This window comes from Lagopus muta, chromosome 13 (genome assembly GCF_023343835.1).
Source record: "Lagopus muta isolate bLagMut1 chromosome 13, bLagMut1 primary, whole genome shotgun sequence".
In the NCBI taxonomy this organism is placed as follows: Eukaryota; Metazoa; Chordata; class Aves; order Galliformes; family Phasianidae; genus Lagopus; species Lagopus muta.
The window spans coordinates 8,884,505-8,904,240 of record NC_064445.1 but is presented as its reverse complement, the minus strand read 5'-3'; the positions used below and the strand labels follow the sequence as shown (position 1 = coordinate 8,904,240).

Below are 19,736 nucleotides of genomic sequence, written 5' to 3'. Positions count from 1 at the left end.
CAAAATATAACAATGCTAAGTGGTAATCCACAGCCTTGGAATAATAATTTCATTTAAAAACTACTTTGCGTTAAATTAAATATAATGCAAGTCAATGTCATTAAATTTTACCAACGAAAACCTCATTAACTACTCATTTAATTTCCACAGTTGAAACTCCCATACCTGCATTAGAACTTAGAACACCAACAAAAGCATTTTAATAACCTCATACTAAACCCAATTAACTTAAAATAATCCTCATATAGAAAGTATGAAATGCTGTGGGGAATTTACATTTGTATGTATCTGTCTTTGCATTACAGGCATGTTTGAAAACATCCTTTCCTCATAACAGAAAACAGGCACCATTTCCTCTTATACATAGATATAGCAAACATTTATATAGCAAACATTTAGAAGCTATCTTAACAGGTAACTGAAGTCCTCAAAAAAGCATAAAGTTTGTGAGAATAACCTCACAATCATTAATTCTTTAATACCTGAGGGGAGTACACAGCTGATTCAGCCGTCTAGTTATCTTTATTACAGATAAACTTGCATCCCTTAGTTAAAGTATAGTCAGTAATCCTAGCTGTGTTAGTGCAGAAGAACAGTTCTTCATACTCTACTAGAACATCCTCTATAATCAGACAGTCTATGTCAAAGCAGAGACAGACCCCTTTCCTACCTAGAGTTCCAATAATCCTTTCTACAGTATGTCTATTCCCTTAACAGAGTTTATAATTTTTATTTTTAGAACTTTAAATTAATAGAGCTCATTTCTTAGAGATGATCAATGTTCTACCAAGGTCAATTTTCTTAAAAAAAAAAAAAATTACATTTAGTAAAACTTGATTTTTTTTTTTTTTTTTTCAAATAGGAAGAGGGTAGAGGAGTTCATAGACTTAGGTACTGAGGATACAACCACCTCCACCTCTATGCCATTAAAGAAAACAAATCAGATAGATACTTTCCTAAATGAGGAAAAAGTGGGTAACTTCTTCCATATTTACATTTTTTAAAAATGCTGGATAAGCTCTTTAAATGCAAAGTTGTTGGAAAATTTTCCATTAAAGATTTAGAGCTTTATATATGGTTTCTAGAAAGAAATCTTAAATATGGTAATACAAATACATACAATACAAAAAATACTTTATGACAAATCTAAGGAAGAGGCAGGCTGTGTCACATTTCCTCCTCCGTAACTCTCTCCCAAGAAAGCAACATAAATGAAAAGTTATAGCTCCAGTTACGTGCCAAAGTTAGATGGCAGAGGAGTGCCTTCAAAAATGCTCAAACTTTGAGAGATTAAACACTGGGATTCATTTCACAATGCAGAAGAAATCTCTTAGAGATGCAGGTTTGAAGGAACATCTACACTGACTACAAGCACAAGAACTATATAACTGCTTGTTGAATTTTAACTTACTTCAGTTGGGTTTCCAAGCAACAAAACATTTTTAGACAAAAGAACTGGCCCTTGTAGATACCAGAGAAAAGCTCAGGCTGCTAGCTAATAAACATTTAAGGTTACAGCTTGTTATTCTGCAATATGCAAGGAAAATACAACAAAGTTCTTCAAAATTTGACCATGACCAGAATAATGAGGGCAACCAGCAAGGAAAAAAAAAAAAAAAAAAAAAGGAACCCTAATACTGTCAAAGGCAACTTCTATAAGACTGAATGACTGAATTAAGATAAAATTGTAGGTACTTACCTCTTTGGATAATCGCGTGAATACATCTCCTCCCCTGAGAAAATCCAATATTAAATATAGCTTCCCTTCAGTCTGAAAGGCTTTCAAAAAAATAAAAATCAACAGTTGTGTGACGAAGGTGATCTACCAAACAAACCTGAATGTTTTTACAACAAGGAGACTTCGATGAAACAATGCTTTTGTTTTGGAGCTGACAATTCAGTAGCCAACATGAAAATTACATAAGTTGCTAATCAAGGCTTAATTTTAATCAATGACTCCTTGCTTGCTTCTTCACAAGAACACAATCTTAGTCATAAGAGACTGTTAAAACAATATTGTTTAATTTCTCCTTTGCCAAACAGGGAAACTAAGTACGTTAATGGCTGTTTTGGTCTAACTCAAATGTAGAAGTCTCTGCAGAACTCTTAAGAAGAGTTTTCAAAAGTACTTTATTGAAAATTTAATATTAAGGCTCTTGTTTCACCTGCGATAGAGTTAATTTTCTTCCTAGTGTCATGCTGCTGATTTAGGATGAAAATAAAGTTGACAATGCATTTCTGTTTAGCTGCTGCCGAGCAGTGCTTGCACAGGCCAAGGGTGTTCCAGCTTCTCATGTGGCCCTACAGGCAAGGATGCTCTGAGGGCAGAAGGAGCTGGGAGGGCATAGAGCTAGAACAGCTAACCTAAACTGGCCAAAGGGATATTCCATGGCACATGGAGTCATGCTGAATAGTAAGACTGGGGGAATTGGCCAAGAGGGGAGCTGCCATTGCTTAGGGACTAGTTGGGCACTAGTCACCAGGTGGTGAGCAATTGATGCATAACCTAATTGCTTTGTTTGTTCTTTTTGCTTTTAAAGTTTTGGTGTTTTTTTTTTTTATTATTTTTTAAGCAATTCACTGGGTTAAACCACAATACATATACACACACACACACACACACACACACACACACATTCTTTTCTCAGCCTTGCTACTTAAGGTTGCTAAAACCACTTCAAGTAATGAAAAAATTGAAGCAAAATACCAACCATAGTGCAGTTTGACGATAAATGGGTGATTTACTTCTACTAATATATCTCTCTCCATTTTCGTACGAACTCTATCCCGAACTGAGGAAAAAAAAGAGCACCAGTAACAAAATTTAATGGGTGTAATACAAACAGAACAGAAATCTGGAACATCTTTACTGTCCAAAATACTTATACCTTTTTAACAGCACAAAGCATTGTTATCTAACTAGCACAAAGCATATCTAACTTTTAAGTCTTCCATGGAACGTGTTTTCAGACATCAAAACTGACTTTTCTTCCTTACCTGTCTCAGCTTCCTGTTTTAACTAAGTTTAACTTCTGAACTATTTGTACTAAATACATATGTTCCACCTGTTAAGATTACTTTATCCCCCTTCAAGTACTAACGCATCCCATTTGTTTGGGATTGCCTCCATTAAAGTACCCCCTGAAAGCCACAAATCTCTAAGTTACCTCACTAGGGCACCTATGAAAATTAATGACTTGAATTTCAGCCAGAATAGAGTTTAACTTGAATGTTTAAGCTCACTTACTCAGTTCACTAATGCAAAAAAAAAAAAAAAAAAAAAAAAAAAAAAACCACAAAACTGAGCAGAATTACATAATACAGTTTGAAAATCTGAAAAAAGGACATTTTACTACATAATTAAGCCATCTGGTCAGATTTGAGCTCACATTTTTGTTCTTAAGTACTTTATCAAAGAACTATTTTTTAAGACACATTTAAAACCAACTTTATGAAGTTTAAATAAAACAGACAAACCTTTTAAAGAAGCTTTTTTCAATACTTTCATTGCATAAAGTTGTCCAGCATCAGGACCAATTATTTTCCTTACAAGGAAGACCTAGTAATATAAACATTGCCTTTAAAATCACAACTTGAAATATTTTACATGTATATTAAAATCAACCTTTTCTCTCTCTCTTTTTTTTTTTTAAACACTTACTTTTAACTTCATCAGTACTGACAGAGAACAGAGAACATATCCCTAGCCACCATCCCACTCCTCAAGAACACCACAAAATGAAAAGATGAAACATTTGCAACAAGACCTTTTGCATAAGCAAGATTGATAAGCAACTAGAAAACTACCACAAAGCATTTGCAGGCCTCTTAGTACTTTCAGACAACTTTTGGTATTCTTCCCTAAGCATTCACTTCTAAGGAAAAGACAAAATTGCACTACCTTGGTCAAGTTAAAGGCACATACACTACCAAGTTCTTTTAAGCACACAGACCTTTCTTCAATAGTACATTCTTTCCTATAGCCAGTAGATGTTTATCAAATAGAATACCTGGATAGCATGAGGTTTTCTTACTTCCTTGAAAACAACTATAGCAGGACTATCTGGTCTGCCATTGCTTAGTCTAAGATTTTTGAGGCTTAAGACTTGAGATCCAAGTACACATCATGTTATGTTAATCAGTTTTGTAAGAATGGTGAGAGAAAGGCAAGGAAACCTTACTATTTGTGATCAAAGCAATCCCTCCCTCTGAAAAAGATACAGCAATGGGTTTTCCCACTCTTACCAAAGGGGTTTTTACACTATATGGTATATAACCTAATACTAAGAAACTTATAATGTTAATTAGAAAATGCAGCACGAATACATGCATCTCCACCAACTAATATTCTAACGACTAGGTCTTTCAGTTTTATAAATTGATTAGTAAGTGCTTCTGTTCTTAATAATTGCTGCTATAATAACAATTTAGTTCTGAGCAACTTTCCCCCCCTCTTAGTTTTTATATTCAAATAACAAGAGAATATGAAGAGCTACCTCAAATTGTCTCTGGTATCACTTAGACTCAGATTTTCCTTGATATTTGATTTATTTACACATATGCTTCTTTAGAAGTGATTAAATATCCAGAAATTATTAAGAGACACGCTTGTAAGCTCATTCTGGTATCAGAATCTCATACACTGTACATAACTGACGAAGTCATGTAGGGCTGGAAGAAATGTTCTTTTTCTACTGAGAGCCTGAAATAAGAAGTCATATCATATTTCCTGGTTATCAAGCTTTTATTAATGTTTTGCCTAATGATTGATCTACAGCACTGCTCCATGTTGATGCTCAATAGTCAAGGCAGTAACTCAAACATCAGATAAGATCACTATACTCACAATACAAATTAAAACATCAATAAGCCTGAACAAATATTCTAATGCTTAATATCTAGCAGTTTCTGATCACGTAAGGAATTCATGTTCTAGTTGCAAATACTAGCTAATAAGGACCTAAAATAGATGCTATTGTGAAAATTCCTTCAGCGCCATTTAATTCACAGACAAATTCACCTAATCCCACATCTCACAGAGGTGTAATGGCTGCCTGTCCAACTGTAAAGTGCAAATTAAAACAGACATGTTGCACAAAGCAATGTGCATAAGCTAATCAAAGACCATCTTCAACAGACTGGACACTGAAGTCTCAGAACATTATCAGAAGTTGAACTGAGAAGCTCGGTAAGAGACATGAGGTTTAATCCTTCATTTCAGATGCTGTAGCAGTACACTGGGCCAGAGGAAATAAGCCTTGTGTTTGCTGAATCCGAAAGAAAAGGCCTGGGAGGTATGAACTGCAGAGAGAAACCACGTATCGCCAAGGCAGCAGGCACCTATCTTCATTGGTTTCTCTTCTAAACAGAAAGCAACAAACACTAGATAAAACTAGTCCTGTTCTGAAACGTGACAATAACCACCTGGTTCTTAAAGCTGGTTCCTGAACCAACTACTGCCAGGCTTTAAAAAGCTTCCAAACAGACATCTCACCAAGCTCACCAGGTTCTGAGCAAGAGCATTCCTAAAGCTATCAGAACTCTGAGAACTGTAAAATGAGAAACTCCCCGAGTCAGGGATAGGATGTCTGGTACCAAATGTGCTGAACCCTGAGATAGCTTGGATGTCTTAAGTTCAGAGGAACAAGAGCATGGAGCCACAATGTCTAAAGAGTCAAAGCACAGGAGGGATTTGAATATACCAACTCTCTCAGGTAAAGAAATGTTTGACAGCTTAAGAAATATTAAGAAACTACTTTAAAGGCTATTTTCTAACCTCTTTCTTATTCAAAGGACACCTTCCTAATTATTTGAATTACTTTTCACCTCTCACGCAACTCAGAGGTTTGTTCTTGCCACAAGACAAAAAACAAAACCAGCAAAAGAGCAATCATCTTTATGTATTTTTCCAAAGAAGAAAATACAATTTACAAGCATTGCAGAATTCTAGTTTAAAAGTCTGGTTTTAAAATAAATTAGCTATTTATATAATAGGATTAATAGTGTAACTAGTGTTTCAAATTAGCATTTGAGCCACTTTTAATTTCATGTCTGCAATGTAACAGCAAGAAGTACATTACAAAAAATTACAGTAGGAGAATTGCCACATTTCTTCTATAATCTATTTAAATAACTTCTCACATAGTGCCTGTAACTGAAGGTCTCTTGACAAATACAGCAAAATAAAGAAAATGAAACACCTCCAAGGTTATTTATTTTATTGTTACTTCAGTTCAAGTTCCAAATTCCCACAATCATTCCTCTGTATCTACATCAATACAGCCTTCTCATTTCTGGAAGAACCAAACATTTACACTTGTACAGAGATGATTTATCTTTTAGTGAAGCTATTTGGTACATGTCCATCAATGCTTCTTGCACCACTAGTGCCTCCCAAGCATCAATTAGAACTACAGAGAACATGAGACCACTGAACAGATTAAATCCAGTCCACACCACACAAGAGCCCCAAGACAGCTGAAGATAGCATGATTTTATTTCAAATAACCATGGCGCTGGGCAAACAGAACGCCTCAGAGCCGTTGCATAAAAAACACCCCTTAGCCTTCAAACCAAGTGCTAAAATCTTTTGCTATGGTGCCATAGCTTCCATGTAGCTGCAGACATCAGTTGAGATGAACAGAGGCATGTCTGTGGCTCAGTCAAAGCAAGCCATAACTTTTCAAGGCAGACTTCCTACGGATTTGCTACTTGTCCTTCTGCCTAGAGACTGATGCTGTTGCCTATCTGGATCTGACAAGATAGGATGTCCTGCTATAAATAGTGCTCCCTTTACACCTTCAGACTGGAAAAATATGCGCTTTGTCAGTTTCTTTTCAAATACTATCAGTGACTCAGCTATAGCACTGTCATTCTTCCTCAAGAACTGTACTTGATCTCATTCTTCCCAGGTTCAAAGTCTGGACAGGTCTGGAGAAAGATTCTTTCTTTTCTAGTAACATACACTCCTGCCAGCATTACCACTAACAAGACAAAGCTGGTTTCAAAGTGGGCATCAGATGAGAACAAGATTTGTTGTCTTACCTTTCCAAACGATCCCTGACCAAGGACCTTTAGTAGTTCAAACTGTGCTGGATCTGCTTTCTCACATCCTTCTTTCACATGATGGGTAATGGGAATCTCTTTCACACTTCCTTCATCCTATTATTTCAAAGTAAACAAGACACAACAATGAAAAGTCCTAAATTAATCAACTCTTATTAGAACTGCAAGTAAATGCTTGCTTTTCTTTTATTAAAATATTTGAAGTTGTAATAAGGCCTAAAAGAAAGCCATTCAAATGGGAAGGTTTCCATCTATACTTTCTGAAAAAAATGCAAGTTTAAAATTTCTAAAATGAAATCAAATTCTCACCCAGTTGAATAGCAGCTGAATCCTCTACTCATAGATGTTACAACTAGAGCAACATGAGTTTTCCTACATGAAAAGAATAAACGTACAGATTTTTAAACTGAGCCTGAGATGATCCTTCTGTGCTTCACCTTTGCTTTAGCGGCCTTTCATTTTCCCAGCGATTGCTCTTCCCATCCTTTCCTTTCCTGAAATAGTCTTAATGAAAGCTAAATTGAATTTCGTCATTTTACATAATTATTGCTTTTTGCAGCAGCAAGTAATAAATATGGTCATCTACTACTCTAGCTAAAGGACTCCATGTTGTTTGAAGAGCATAAATAATACATGAATCATGTATTCTCACGTACAGATGAAAGGATTCTCAGCAGATGAAGTGCTCTCTAAGGTACAGGGCTCATGGAAAAGCTTCTGTGTGGCATCCTCCCTCAGAAAGCTGAGGGCAATGCTGAGAGGTAGGGACAGATTTAGCGTTCTGTTGACCTTTTCTCTGCTGCCTTAGTCTTTAGCAAAGTAAGGCATAGCAGCTACAGACATGAAGAGACAATCACCCAGGATGAAAATAGGTATTTCAGCTCTGTAAAACTTATGGTCTAAGAAGTTTCTGGAAGCCAAACAACTGAGATGTCAAAATAAGCACCCTTCAAATTATATGCCAAAGTCTGCAACAGCAACCTGAGCTTGCAAGCAGAAGGGGCACAAGGTACCTCTTGGTCCTACAAAAACACCAATACATCTCACATGCAGCAAATAAAACCCAATTACAAGAGAAAATCCCACAAACAGAGAAACAGTAGTACTTTCATGTCTTGAAGGTATCCAAGAAATTATTAGTTACCTATCTTTTCTTCACCTTAAAATCTTTTAAGTAAAGGCAGACCAGGGGAGAAAAAAGAAATAAACACCCCCCCAATCTACAGCGCATTGCTTTCCTTCAGTGAGGATGCCACTGGACAGAGAACTTCAAATAACTGCTTTAACAAACAACATCTTTCTATGATTGGCTACAGGAAGGCCTGCAGCTTAAGACCATGCATGAAAGCTTACAATCAACATTATCAGACTGAAACATATCAAGATGCAATTTTCTACGTCATGTGATACATAAGATCCAGGCAGAAATCTGAACATCCAAATGTGGATGCATTTCCTTCAATGAGAAAAAGTATGGGCAATGTCCTTGTAAATTCACAAACCATAGTGCAGTGCTATTGCTAGAGTCCTTTCCCCTCCCCAGCAGTCCTTGTTCCACTCTATCAGGGAAAAGGCCTGCGTCCCAGGCACAGGTGGGTGTCAGCAGAAGGCACTGCTGCATAACAAAGTGAACTCTCAAATTAACACTCTAAGCTACTTTACTTCCTCTTACTTAACAAGAAAAAAAAACAGCTGACATACACTGATGTTACAGTGCATACATCCCAACTTTATTCTATCCATCCATCCCATCTGGCAGACTGTGCAGATATAGATTTACATTAAAGATTTTTTTTTAAATAACCCACAACCTTGGACGTACAGCAGGGAAAAATACTAGCAGTTTGTGTCGCCTGATGACAGAAAGCAGCAGTTCCTCTGTTATACACCAGGCTGAACAAGAATATTAACTGCTAGTTCTCTCTATGAAGCATGTGAACTTTACTCAGAAGTCTTTTTACCTCAACATCTCAATTTGTATTGCTTAATACCATGAACTTCCGCATGAGAAAAGAAATTTAAGAGTTCCTCTATTCTTTCATTTATCACCCACCTCCAGTCATTAGCCTGTGATGTCACATTTGGTTGCTGTGGGCACAGTATTTCCAAATGTGACTGAGGAGAAAAATGTTTTCAATGCAAATAAAGACTAACTTGAGATGTATAAGATGATTTTTATAGTAGTTTTGCCTTTACGAAGGATGTCTATACTATTTTAGCTATTATACTATTCAGCTATTTATCATTAAATCCCTAGAAATTGACATGACTGAGGTTTAAAAAGATCTCTGCATCATCAATAGCAAATGAGCAGATAAAGAGTTGAACAAATATACAAGCCAGTTTCACTTCCACTTCTAGTTTGGTCTCCGTCAACTGCAAATTCAGTTCTGATGTGCTCTGCTGCTCAAGTAGCAAATCTGCAGTTTCAGGTACCTGTCCTCTGTGAGCTGCCTTGCAAAAGAGGTATCTATTCCCAGCAGCTTACACAGAAGACAAAGCGCTGAAAGAAATGCCACAATCAGTTATGGCTTTCTGCCATCTTATTAGTTACAGCTTGACTGGTATGTAGCTCCAAGCACCTAACAAACAAGCTCAGCAACATCCTTTTGGTTCATGTGCAGTGAAAGACTGACACACAGCCCACTGCTCATCTTTCTCTGCTATGTGAAAGATGATGACCAGGCAGAAGGTTTATTTGCTTATTCCATACCAGAAACGTGATGCTTGTTTGTTTCCTATCTCCAAGTTTATTCCCTAAATCATTTAATTAAAAATATATTGCTGCAATACAAAGCAACGTGCAAGATTTACTTGATACCTTCTTCGATAATCCTGTTTAAAAATATCAAGGTGAGTATGTTCAAAAATGGCAGACAGTTTTCCCATGTAAAGAACAATGATCCTCAGCATCTCCTGAAAATGCAAGTTACTGAGGCACTGGACAGAAGTCTTGCTAAACAAGGATTAGCCAGTATATTTCTACTTAAATGTGAAATGAACATATTGTTACAAAAGTGAATTGCTATCTTCAAAATAAATGTTAGCAACCACATTGCAAGAAACACACCATTATCTGTTCTTCCATAGCAAGAGCAGCACTAAACACAGTGTATAAAAGGTTCAAGGTTGGACTGAATATTTCCTGAGCCTGTAAATGCTCTGTAAATGTTCACTTCAGTACAGAGGAACTGCCTTCCATAAAGCACTGCCTCACATTGCCAGCTTTCTCAAACAAGCCATTTAGGCCCCCACACAAATGCTGATTTTCAAAATCTTAGAGACAGAATCTCTTCACACCTGGTCAAATAAAATGACAAGTTCCAAACCCACAGAGCAGACAACATATATGTTTCTCTTCAAAAGAAAGTTATGCTAACAAGTGTTTAAGCTGAACATCTATCAAATATACTTACATGGTAGGAATATGGTTCACCTTCTTCCATAGGCTCGTCTGCCATTTTAAGGCCATTTAGCTGGAGAGGGAAAGGAGAGGGATAGAGGAAGAAGAAGAAAAATACAGTAAGATGAAATACTTTTGGGAAAAAAAAACAACAGTTAATGTGACTAGTTTACATTTTAGAACACGTGAAATTTGCTGGTCTCCGTTCTGTAATTTAAAACTTTAGCGTTAAACAAGAACTACTACTACTTTTTATAGATCCCTTTGTAGGTGTCACTTCAGTGGTATTTAATTTGAATTAGTTTAGAATTCCTTCTCTAAGAACTGCAGATACCATTCATACAAGATGATGCTAACACAAAGTTCTTCTATTCTGCACAAAATCTATGTTGCAGATGCTTTTCACATGCATTTCTAAACTCCTGCAGTCTGCTGCTGAAAATTAAGTTCCAGTTTAAACAGAAAAAAAAAACCACCAGAAGCAGTTTTAAGGAGCAAGGACATGCACTACAGAGGGTGGAACGGAATGAGCACCACAGAATTCTTACTTCACAGAAAAAATATTTCATTACCTATTTCTGTAATTAAAAAAAAAATTGTAGCAGCAAAGACGATTTAAATACCTAGCAAACAAGGTATTCAAAATCCAGTGGAGTACTTCACAAACTGCAGATCTGTATACTAAAATATTGGTTGATTGATTACCAAAATAATACCTTCAAGAGGCAAAAGGTACAATATGCCTCTGGAGAGAAGCAAATAAGTGGCATGGTCTTAAATGGGAATAATCACAATGCCCCCACTTCAATCACCAATAAAAAAAGTTTAATTTATAAATTGAGTTCTTGAGCTTAAGGTCTTCTTAAGTAACAAAGAATTTGATGGTGTTCAACGACTGAAAAAAATATAAAACTCAAAGGACATGCTTTGTTCTAGCACCTGAAGTATTAAGTATAAACTGGAAATACCTGATAAAAATAGGTGAAGCCAGCAATGGATTTTGCTAGTGATAATTGCTAATTTGTTTATGCTAAATGCTCAGCACAACTACCTTCATGTGGCACAGATCCCACATAAGAAAATACTAAATAGAAATCAGACACACAAACTCGAAACTACCTTTTTCTTGACAACAGGAGTTGAAGCAAGTAAGTTCTTGACCAGGTGATGACAGATTTGTCTTGTACTTCTGAATTTATGTAAAATACATGCCTAAGATGCCAAAATACAGTATAACTTCTAATATGTGGATGGGTAAGACACAGAATTGCAAAGAATCTCAAAACACTGTACAGACCATGCCTGTTTAAGAACAGAACAGAAAACCTGACAGACGAGTCAGGCTGAAAGGACAGGTTTATGCTGCTGTGGTTGTGTCATCTAAGCATATCCTCAACTACTTGCACTGCTCCTCCCAGAAGGGCTCTTCATTTCAAACATGGCTTTGAGAGCCTAAATTTGACCTCAACACTTTTGAGAGCCTTTAGAGTCCTAAATTAATGACTTTGATACACTAGATCTCCAACTTCTGTATCAAGATGCTAGCACTTATTTTTAGACTGTATTCTCACTGACAAAAGTAATCAGAGGTCACAGTATGAGGCTTTGGTTACTCCAGCTCTTCTTTGTATTTCCATTTATTTTAACCATAAATAACACACACTATTCACATTAACCACAAATCCAGAGGAGTATATAACAGAAGATCCATCTGCTTAAACAAGAGCTGGCATATTTAGCACTTGTTGGTCATGTATATGCATCATGCATCGCCCCTCGATTCTCCCAGGGGATTCACAAACCTACTACACCTGAAGCAGAAACCTTGCACACACTACAGAAGCCAATGCATTTCTTGTGCTGCATAATTTCTTTTTGCATGCCTTCTTTTGGTTAGATACTTGGAAAGAAAGGAACACCCACTATACTTAGTAATGAATTAATTAATTGCAAGATGCAAAAGTTCAGACCAGATACAAATGCCAATCTCATTTCAAATGCCTCAGTGCTATCTCATTTATTTTCACAATTTTCATAGAATAGATTCAAGCGTAAACTAACATGAAGCCCATCAAAGTTGTCCAAAAAACAGCAAGGAAAAGGGACTCCACTCCAGGTATTCAGAAACATGACAACTCCTCACTCAGACCTGCACTTCATTTACTACGCGTTTTGACTCTTTAAATAAGATAAAGATTTTCCAAGTTTTGTTACTTAAATTTAAGCTCTGGAACCAATATTATTGGCCACCAGGACTGCAGATACACAATGGAAACAGAGGCTTAACTCCAGATAATCTCACTATCGCTGCTGGAACAAGCTTATGAATCAAAAACCCGTATGCTATTTGATCTGCTTAGTTTCTGAGCTTGCCATGCAAGCATCCTTTCAACATTACGGCAAATCAAATACAGCAAGTTACTGGATTTTTATGGCAGATAATCAAATGTCAATGTTAATTAATAATTTCCTATCGTACACTTTCCCCCTTCATTGTTGCTTCCCCCTCCCCCCCCAGCCAGTCTCTCTACAATTACAAATACTGGGATGCCCGCCAACCTTGAGTCCAAAGAATTTTATGCTCAAGCACATCAATCTACTTTCACTGCCTGACAGACACACAGACAACTATACTTCTGGCTTATTTGTTTGTGAATCCTGGTCATCATTTAAAGGAGAAAAAACTAAACGTGCCTATCATATCACAACCCAAGGGCTAGTAGTTTAAAGAAATCACAAACTTGCTAGTTGCTCAGTTAAAAAGCATTCCATGACAAAAATCAAAATATTACTACTCTGCCTAATTACTTCTATTGGTCAGATTTCAGTAACTAGAAGATTTCACTGCCTCACATTCTACAAAAAGAAAAAAAGTAATTCACACTCAGTTCCCACCTTTACAGAAAAAAGTGCAAAATTCTGCTTCTTGAGCCAAGTAAGATCCCCTTTAGTGATTTAAACTCAAATATTTATAAACAAACATATAAAGGACAGATCTATTTAAACTTTTAAATGTGCAATTACTTTCTGAACACCTATGAACACAGAAATTGACTTTATTACTGAGAATTAGAAAACACTCTCTATTCATAGAGACCAGACGAAAGGAAACAAGTACCAGTTTTCTGAAAGACATTTTCATCCTTGAATCGTTTTACTGTTCAGTACTTCTGAACTTCTACAATTAGCCAAGCATTTTGAAGATTAACTTGCACTAAGATACAAACTAAACTCAGACACTGAGGCAAACAACATCAACGCTTTCCAAATAGAAACTTTCAAAACTAAATACTCCACATTGTTGATCAGTATAAAGATTAACAGAAGTCACTACATAAAAAGATGAAAACAAAGCTGAGGTCAGACAAGGTGGCAGGTAAGAAGCTTACCAGAGGTGCAGGCTGAGACCCAATGCTGTAGTGCAGATTTCTCTCTGAGTTAGCTCAGTGTAACCTGCCTTCTAATTTAATGCAATGGGTCTCATGACTTGTTGGAACTGCACCATATTACCTCAGGAGAATATCTAAGCTTCTGAGGACTAGTAATAGGTTTGCATAGTATTGCACATGCTTTCCCTCAGACAATTGTGGCAGAGCAGAGGAATCTCAGAATTACCAAAGATCTGAACTATCTAACTAAATATAATGCTTTCACACTGAGGACATTTTAACTGTTTACACACTGAATGTATCATGGTTTGCAACACCTGTAAATTCAGGCCAGATAAATGGTTACCAAAAGCACCTCACTGCAATGAAAAACAGTATGGCACAGGACACACTTCAGCTCCCGAGTCACAGAAGTATTTCCTGAAATGCTTGTGCCAAGATGTTAAGAGAGCAAGCTTCATTACAAGCCCCTTATTCTGAAGGCTTTGAAAAAAATGACTTAGGAAAAAAGTGTTAAGATGACCGCATTTGTTCTTCTCTTATTTTGAATTACATCTGCAAAGAGTTTGCATTAATTTAATTAGCAGCAAACTGTCATTTCATTAGTCTGAACTAAGAAATTTTGGGCTTTTACGTACACTCAAGCAGATAGATAGTTTTAATACTGATTTTAAGCATTGTCTAAAAACTTTAGGAACTGAAGCTTAAAGGACTTACTATAAGACATCCACAACTTCCCAATGCAATAGATACTATTATTATAGGTTTTTGTTTATATTTTAATGCTAGGCATTCTTGCTGTACACGTATGGGTTGCATTCAGGGCTCTTTGTTAGCAGAGCTCACACGCCCTCAGGAGGGACAAGGCACACACCCCAGGTTGTGCACAGGGCCGGGCTGCGCTGGAGGCCAGCTTGTTCCCCTGCCCTGCCACAGAGGCCAGATAACTCAGACCCACTTTAAATATACCAGTGGCACAGGGAGACAGAGCCATCCACCATTAAAAAAAGCGTTCCTAATTTCGTAATTCCTAGGCAAAGTTACAGAGCTCTTCTCCGGTGGAGAATGAAGGGTACATTCAGACAGGCTATCAAACCTTCAGCAACATGTAATTACTGATTTTAAGGGAACATTTTGATCCTCTCCATTATCTGATGCAGATCTACGCATGTCTTGTACTTGCTACCACCACAGCAAGCCAAAACCCCAGCCATGAGCACAGGGACTGCCAAGTTCACCAAGGCCTGCAGCCCCTGACACCACTGCCTGGCAGGGAGCAGGCTGCAGCTGCACAGCCCAGCGCATAAAGCAACAACTCATTTCTAGATAGAGCACTGATGAAAACAATGTATTTCAAGTTTTATTCTTGATGTAATGCAGCACTACGTCCACATACATACTGAACTTCTATACATCAGAAGCTAACAAGTTGCAGAAATCTAGAGGGATGGGAAAGATTGCAGGGACTGAGCTGAGCCACCTCAGCTGAGCCCCAGCCCTTCCGGAGACTCAGAACTCCTCCACAGCTATGTTCCAAAGCAATATATCAAACACTATCGCAGCACTTTCCAATGCAGAAAGACATTAATTGTTTTCCATTTAGGTGTATTACTGTGCTTACTTCTCTCATCTTCATTTAAGGCCCTTCTTTCTTGTAAATCTTTACGAAGACTGGACACTGCTGCAACGGCTGAAGGCCCTCAATTCACACGTTATGCACAACTACGATTACATTTTTTTTTCTCCTTAGCATAACACTGCCTAATTGTGGAGATTTCAGAGATACACAGAACTAGGTAGCTGAGTCATCCATGTCACTGCCAGTAATTACTCACAAAGGAGTTATGCAACTCCTAGCACTGACAAAATTCTGTGGCCTTTGACAGACAAGCATCTGAACACGCTTGAAAGGATGAACTAAGAACACGGACATGTCGAAGATATGTTGACTTAAATTGCCACAGACAGACTACATACAACAACAGCAACGCTCTACTCATGAGCTCGCCTTTAAGAAGGCTACAGTGCCCAATGCAGCCCAGATTTCTAGCTGAATGCTTTTATTTCTGGTCACTTTGCTGTTTCAGACCTTGCCGTTCTTGTCACTTGCAGACAATTAGGCAATTAACTTCACAAATATTTGCTTTGAAAACAAATAATTGAATACGAGGTTGCCTTCATGCAGTTCACACTATCTCTACACTTCTTATTTTAAATGCATGCAACACCACATCTATTAAATCAGCAGAAAATTCAAAAAATACTGTATTCTGCTTAATTCTGACTATGGCATTTCATTGGTTTGACCAGTAAGATGTTATCAGATACTTTCTTGTCTCTTTGTAAATTGTGGTTATTTTCATAATCCGCTACAGTTGTTAATAATCAACATCTCTGTTGTATTTTTTCTTATGACAGTGAAAATACTCAGCAATCCTTTATTGCTGGAAACAATAAGGAAACAAGTTCACTCAATATTTCAAGCTTAAATTGCATGACACTAGCTCTTTTACCTATGCTTAAGGAATCTAGCTATAGAATTGCTTCACCAAGGGCACTGAGAAACATAAGGAATGTTAGACAAGAACTTCCATGGTGTGCAGTCCCAAAGCTCAGCCTCAGCACTTCAAAGAAGCCTACGATGAAAAGTACAAAATAATTCAATCCTAAACTTCCTCCAAAAGTTCATGCTGCTTCTACACCTTCAAGCATGAAAGTTATTTCCTACCTTCAAGATCACATTCTTCCCTTGCCAACTGTTTTTAGCTCATCAAGTTGTCACAAGTGCTTCTTCACTGGAAATGCACTTATTTCTAATAAACCTAAATTTAGTCAACAAACATTCCTTGGAGAGCACTGTTTCTCCCATTTTTCCTCCTATGGTAAAACTAATGGAGGAGAGCTCTAGTAAACAAAAGTAATTTAGTCTTTAAAATATAAAACAATTTCTCAGTAATACTATTTGACCACAGCCCCAGCACATCCAAGGTCACCTGGACCTATCAAATTGCGAACATATGGTTATATGAAGCATTGTAAGCAATAGTTCAGTTTTGAAACATGAATCCAAACTAAATCACCTTTGTTAAATCCTCAGAACCAACTAACATAGAAGTCCAGCAAATCAGAAGCACTACCCTGAGATCCACTTGAGATTAAGTGTTATGACAACAGTAATTATTTGCAAAAGTAACTTGGGAACATCCCATGCAACCTGAAGAAACTGTTTTTGTATAAATGAAGTCTTAAACACCGCTAGCCAAATGTATCAAGGACATGATGTCTCACTTTAATCACAAGCACAACTGAAACAGTTTTAGGAAGATACTGTTAGGTAAGCAGTTCGTGTATGGGCTTGAGAAAAGCGCAATTTAAACAGCAACTGTTGCAAACACAAAGCCCTTGGACATCCATCACTCGATGCTCCCCCGGCTAGCTGGGCCCGCCAATCCACCTGTCAGGTGTTCCTGCCACCTTGCCAGCTGCCAACGCTGCACCCAAGGCAAATCCTGGGCCTAATGAACACAATGCTCTGAAAGCAGTGCCAATGGTGGTGCAGGGGTATTTGTTCAGCCAAAATATACTCCGAGATGGGCAATACCCATGTTTGAGGTTCCAAGTGCAGCACTTGAACTTCAAGTACTTTAAACCTGAATGTATTGCAGTACTCTTAAAGAGCAGCTAACTGTGCCAAGAAAGTTCTCAGACATGCAGTAAGCCTCATGCCTGAACTGCAGCGTACTATTTTTACAAAGCCCTAACAGTAACAAATAAGCTTTAATACTTCTGGTGACTTTTTAATCCCTACCTGTAGCTTCACTAGCACAATTAGGATGTCTCTTTTACTGAGCTACATAGATTGCATTAATTATGAGATCATTAGAATATGTAAAGTGCAGCAGCCATAGTGTAGAAAAGTGCACTCAGTAATTGCAGTGCTTGAACGTGGCATCCCGTAGACACAGCAGCAAAAAACTAACAAAATAAACCCAGAATCTTGAACTTCCTAGCTTTATTCCCATTGTGAATTATTGTGTTTTCCTTTTCATGCATACACTTTGATACTATCAGATAACCAAATTTCAATGTGATCTTTTAAAGGCAATCATGTCACTTGTCCCAAAAGTGGAACACAGGCCTACTTTGATGGACTGCTGCAGACCTCTCACCCATGAAAAGACAAAGACTCCTGCATCACAGAAAGCAAGTCCGACCAGTTCAGAGCAGCTCTGTTTAGATAACATCTTTCATGAGTCTAGTGCAGCAAGGAGCAACCTTCCACTTGTCATACCTGACAGCACAGCGATGCAATCCCACGCTTCTGATTTACAAGTGCCAAAGTTTCAATACGTGAGCGCTGCTTTCTGCTTGAGGTAACACACGACCGGAGCATGAAAGCCGTGCCAGTTTAGAGACTGCATTTGGCTCTCACTTCTGGGCACACACACTGAGTAGCGCCGCAAAGACACCTCTGGATCCGTCCCTATTTATGACCCCTTGCTCTTAGTCGAGCACAAAGAGACACCGGCACGACGTTAGCAGAACCAGATTCAGAGAAGTTGGACGAACTTTCCACAGTGGCTACGACCACAAAACCGAGCGGATAACAACAAAAGCTCCCGAGCCGCGCTGTACCTGGCACCCTTAACTACGGGGACGCGCAGCACGCCGGCTCCCATCGCAACCCCACGCGTGTGCCCCCTCAGCACTCAGCCCCGGGGGAGCGGAGCTTTGTCATCACTTTCCCAGCCCAGCAGCCGGCGCCGGGCACGGTTCGGGCCGCGAGGAAGTGGCGTCGGCCGCGGGCGCCGGCGGAGGAAGCGGCGGGGCCGTGCCGGGTACGCGGGGGTGAGAGGGGGTACTGGCTGCGGAGGTGCGCCGCGCTCCGCCCGCTCTCCTCCTCCTCCTCTTCCACCCCTTCCTCCACCTCTTCCTCCCACCCCCGGCCCGGCGGCTCCCACGCGGCCGGGCAGAGGCAGGCAGGTGCCCTCGGGGAACCTCCGCCCCGCCCCGCACTGACCTCGCCGCCGCTCACGTACAGCTCCATTTTGCGGCGGGGCTCCGGCTCCTCCACGTCCTCCAGCGGAGCGCACGGCACCATGTCCCGGCTCTCCCTTGCCTGCCGCTCTCCTCCTCAACGGGGGAGCCGCCGCCGCTGCCAGCCGCCTCTGCGCATTACCCCGCGGCTGCCGGAGGGACGGCTAAACGGAGGAGAGACGGACGGGCGCGGCGGGCCCCCTGCCCACGCGGCGCGGCGGAGCTCGGGCTACTGCTGCTGCCGGCCGGCGGGGGCGGCTCCGCTTTGCGCTCCCCCGCGCACACCCCCCAACATGGCGGGCGCCGGGGGCGGGGCCTGCGCGGCACGGGGGTGACGTCAGCGCGGGACGGAGAATCCCTGCATGGCGAAGGGCGGGGGAGCGGTGACGCGCGGAGCCGCGCTGAGGGAGCGGGGTGGGGGGAGTGTCTGTCAGGGCCGTTGGCGGCTCCCGGGGCTGACGGAAGAGGAGCGAAGGCCTCCATGTCGCAGGAGGGCATTTAAAGCGAGCAAAGTAGTGCCGATAAAGGTGTGGAAAAAAGCCGTCGTGTTGTCCAGTGAATCGCCCCGGCCGAGAGGCTCGTTGTCCCCTCGGGTTTCTGTCTCCGCCCACAGAACTCCTCGGCACCTGCGAAGCTCGAGGCGCCGCGCTCCCCTCGGGCGGTGCCGCTGAGGGAAGGCGGGCTGTGGGGATGCTCTCGGTCGCACCAGCGCGCAGCCTGAGGGGAGAAAAGTTTTCTGTGGGCCGATTCTTTTTTCTTCTTCATTTTTCTTTCTTTTTTCCTCGTAATGCAGAGATGGCAGGGAATGAAGCAGGCACTGCAGAGCGGGAAGCCGCGGCACG

At 39.8% G+C, this 19,736-nt stretch overlaps 1 protein-coding gene across 4 annotated transcripts in view; it reads right to left on the bottom strand.

Moving 5' to 3' along the window:
- RPS6KA6 (ribosomal protein S6 kinase A6) overlaps positions 1–19,169 on the bottom strand; it is a 40,666-nt gene extending 21,497 nt beyond the window's left edge. The window contains exons 1-6 of one of the 4 annotated variants that reach the window (XM_048959456.1): positions 18,878–19,169; positions 10,482–10,541; positions 7,045–7,161; positions 3,478–3,559; positions 2,712–2,792; positions 1,700–1,779 (exon numbers count right to left, since the gene is read on the bottom strand). In XM_048959456.1, coding sequence (XP_048815413.1) covers positions 1,700–1,779; positions 2,712–2,792; positions 3,478–3,559; positions 7,045–7,161; positions 10,482–10,541; positions 18,878–18,958 — 501 coding nt within the window. In that variant the 5' untranslated portion in view covers positions 18,959–19,169. Of the gene's footprint in view, positions 1–1,699; positions 1,780–2,711; positions 2,793–3,477; positions 3,560–7,044; positions 7,162–10,481; positions 10,542–18,148; positions 18,413–18,492; positions 18,683–18,877 lie in introns of those variants that run through there. The other 3 variants (XM_048959458.1, XM_048959457.1, XM_048959455.1) reach the window with 3 other exon arrangements.
- Positions 19,170–19,736: the final 567 nt, after the last annotated feature.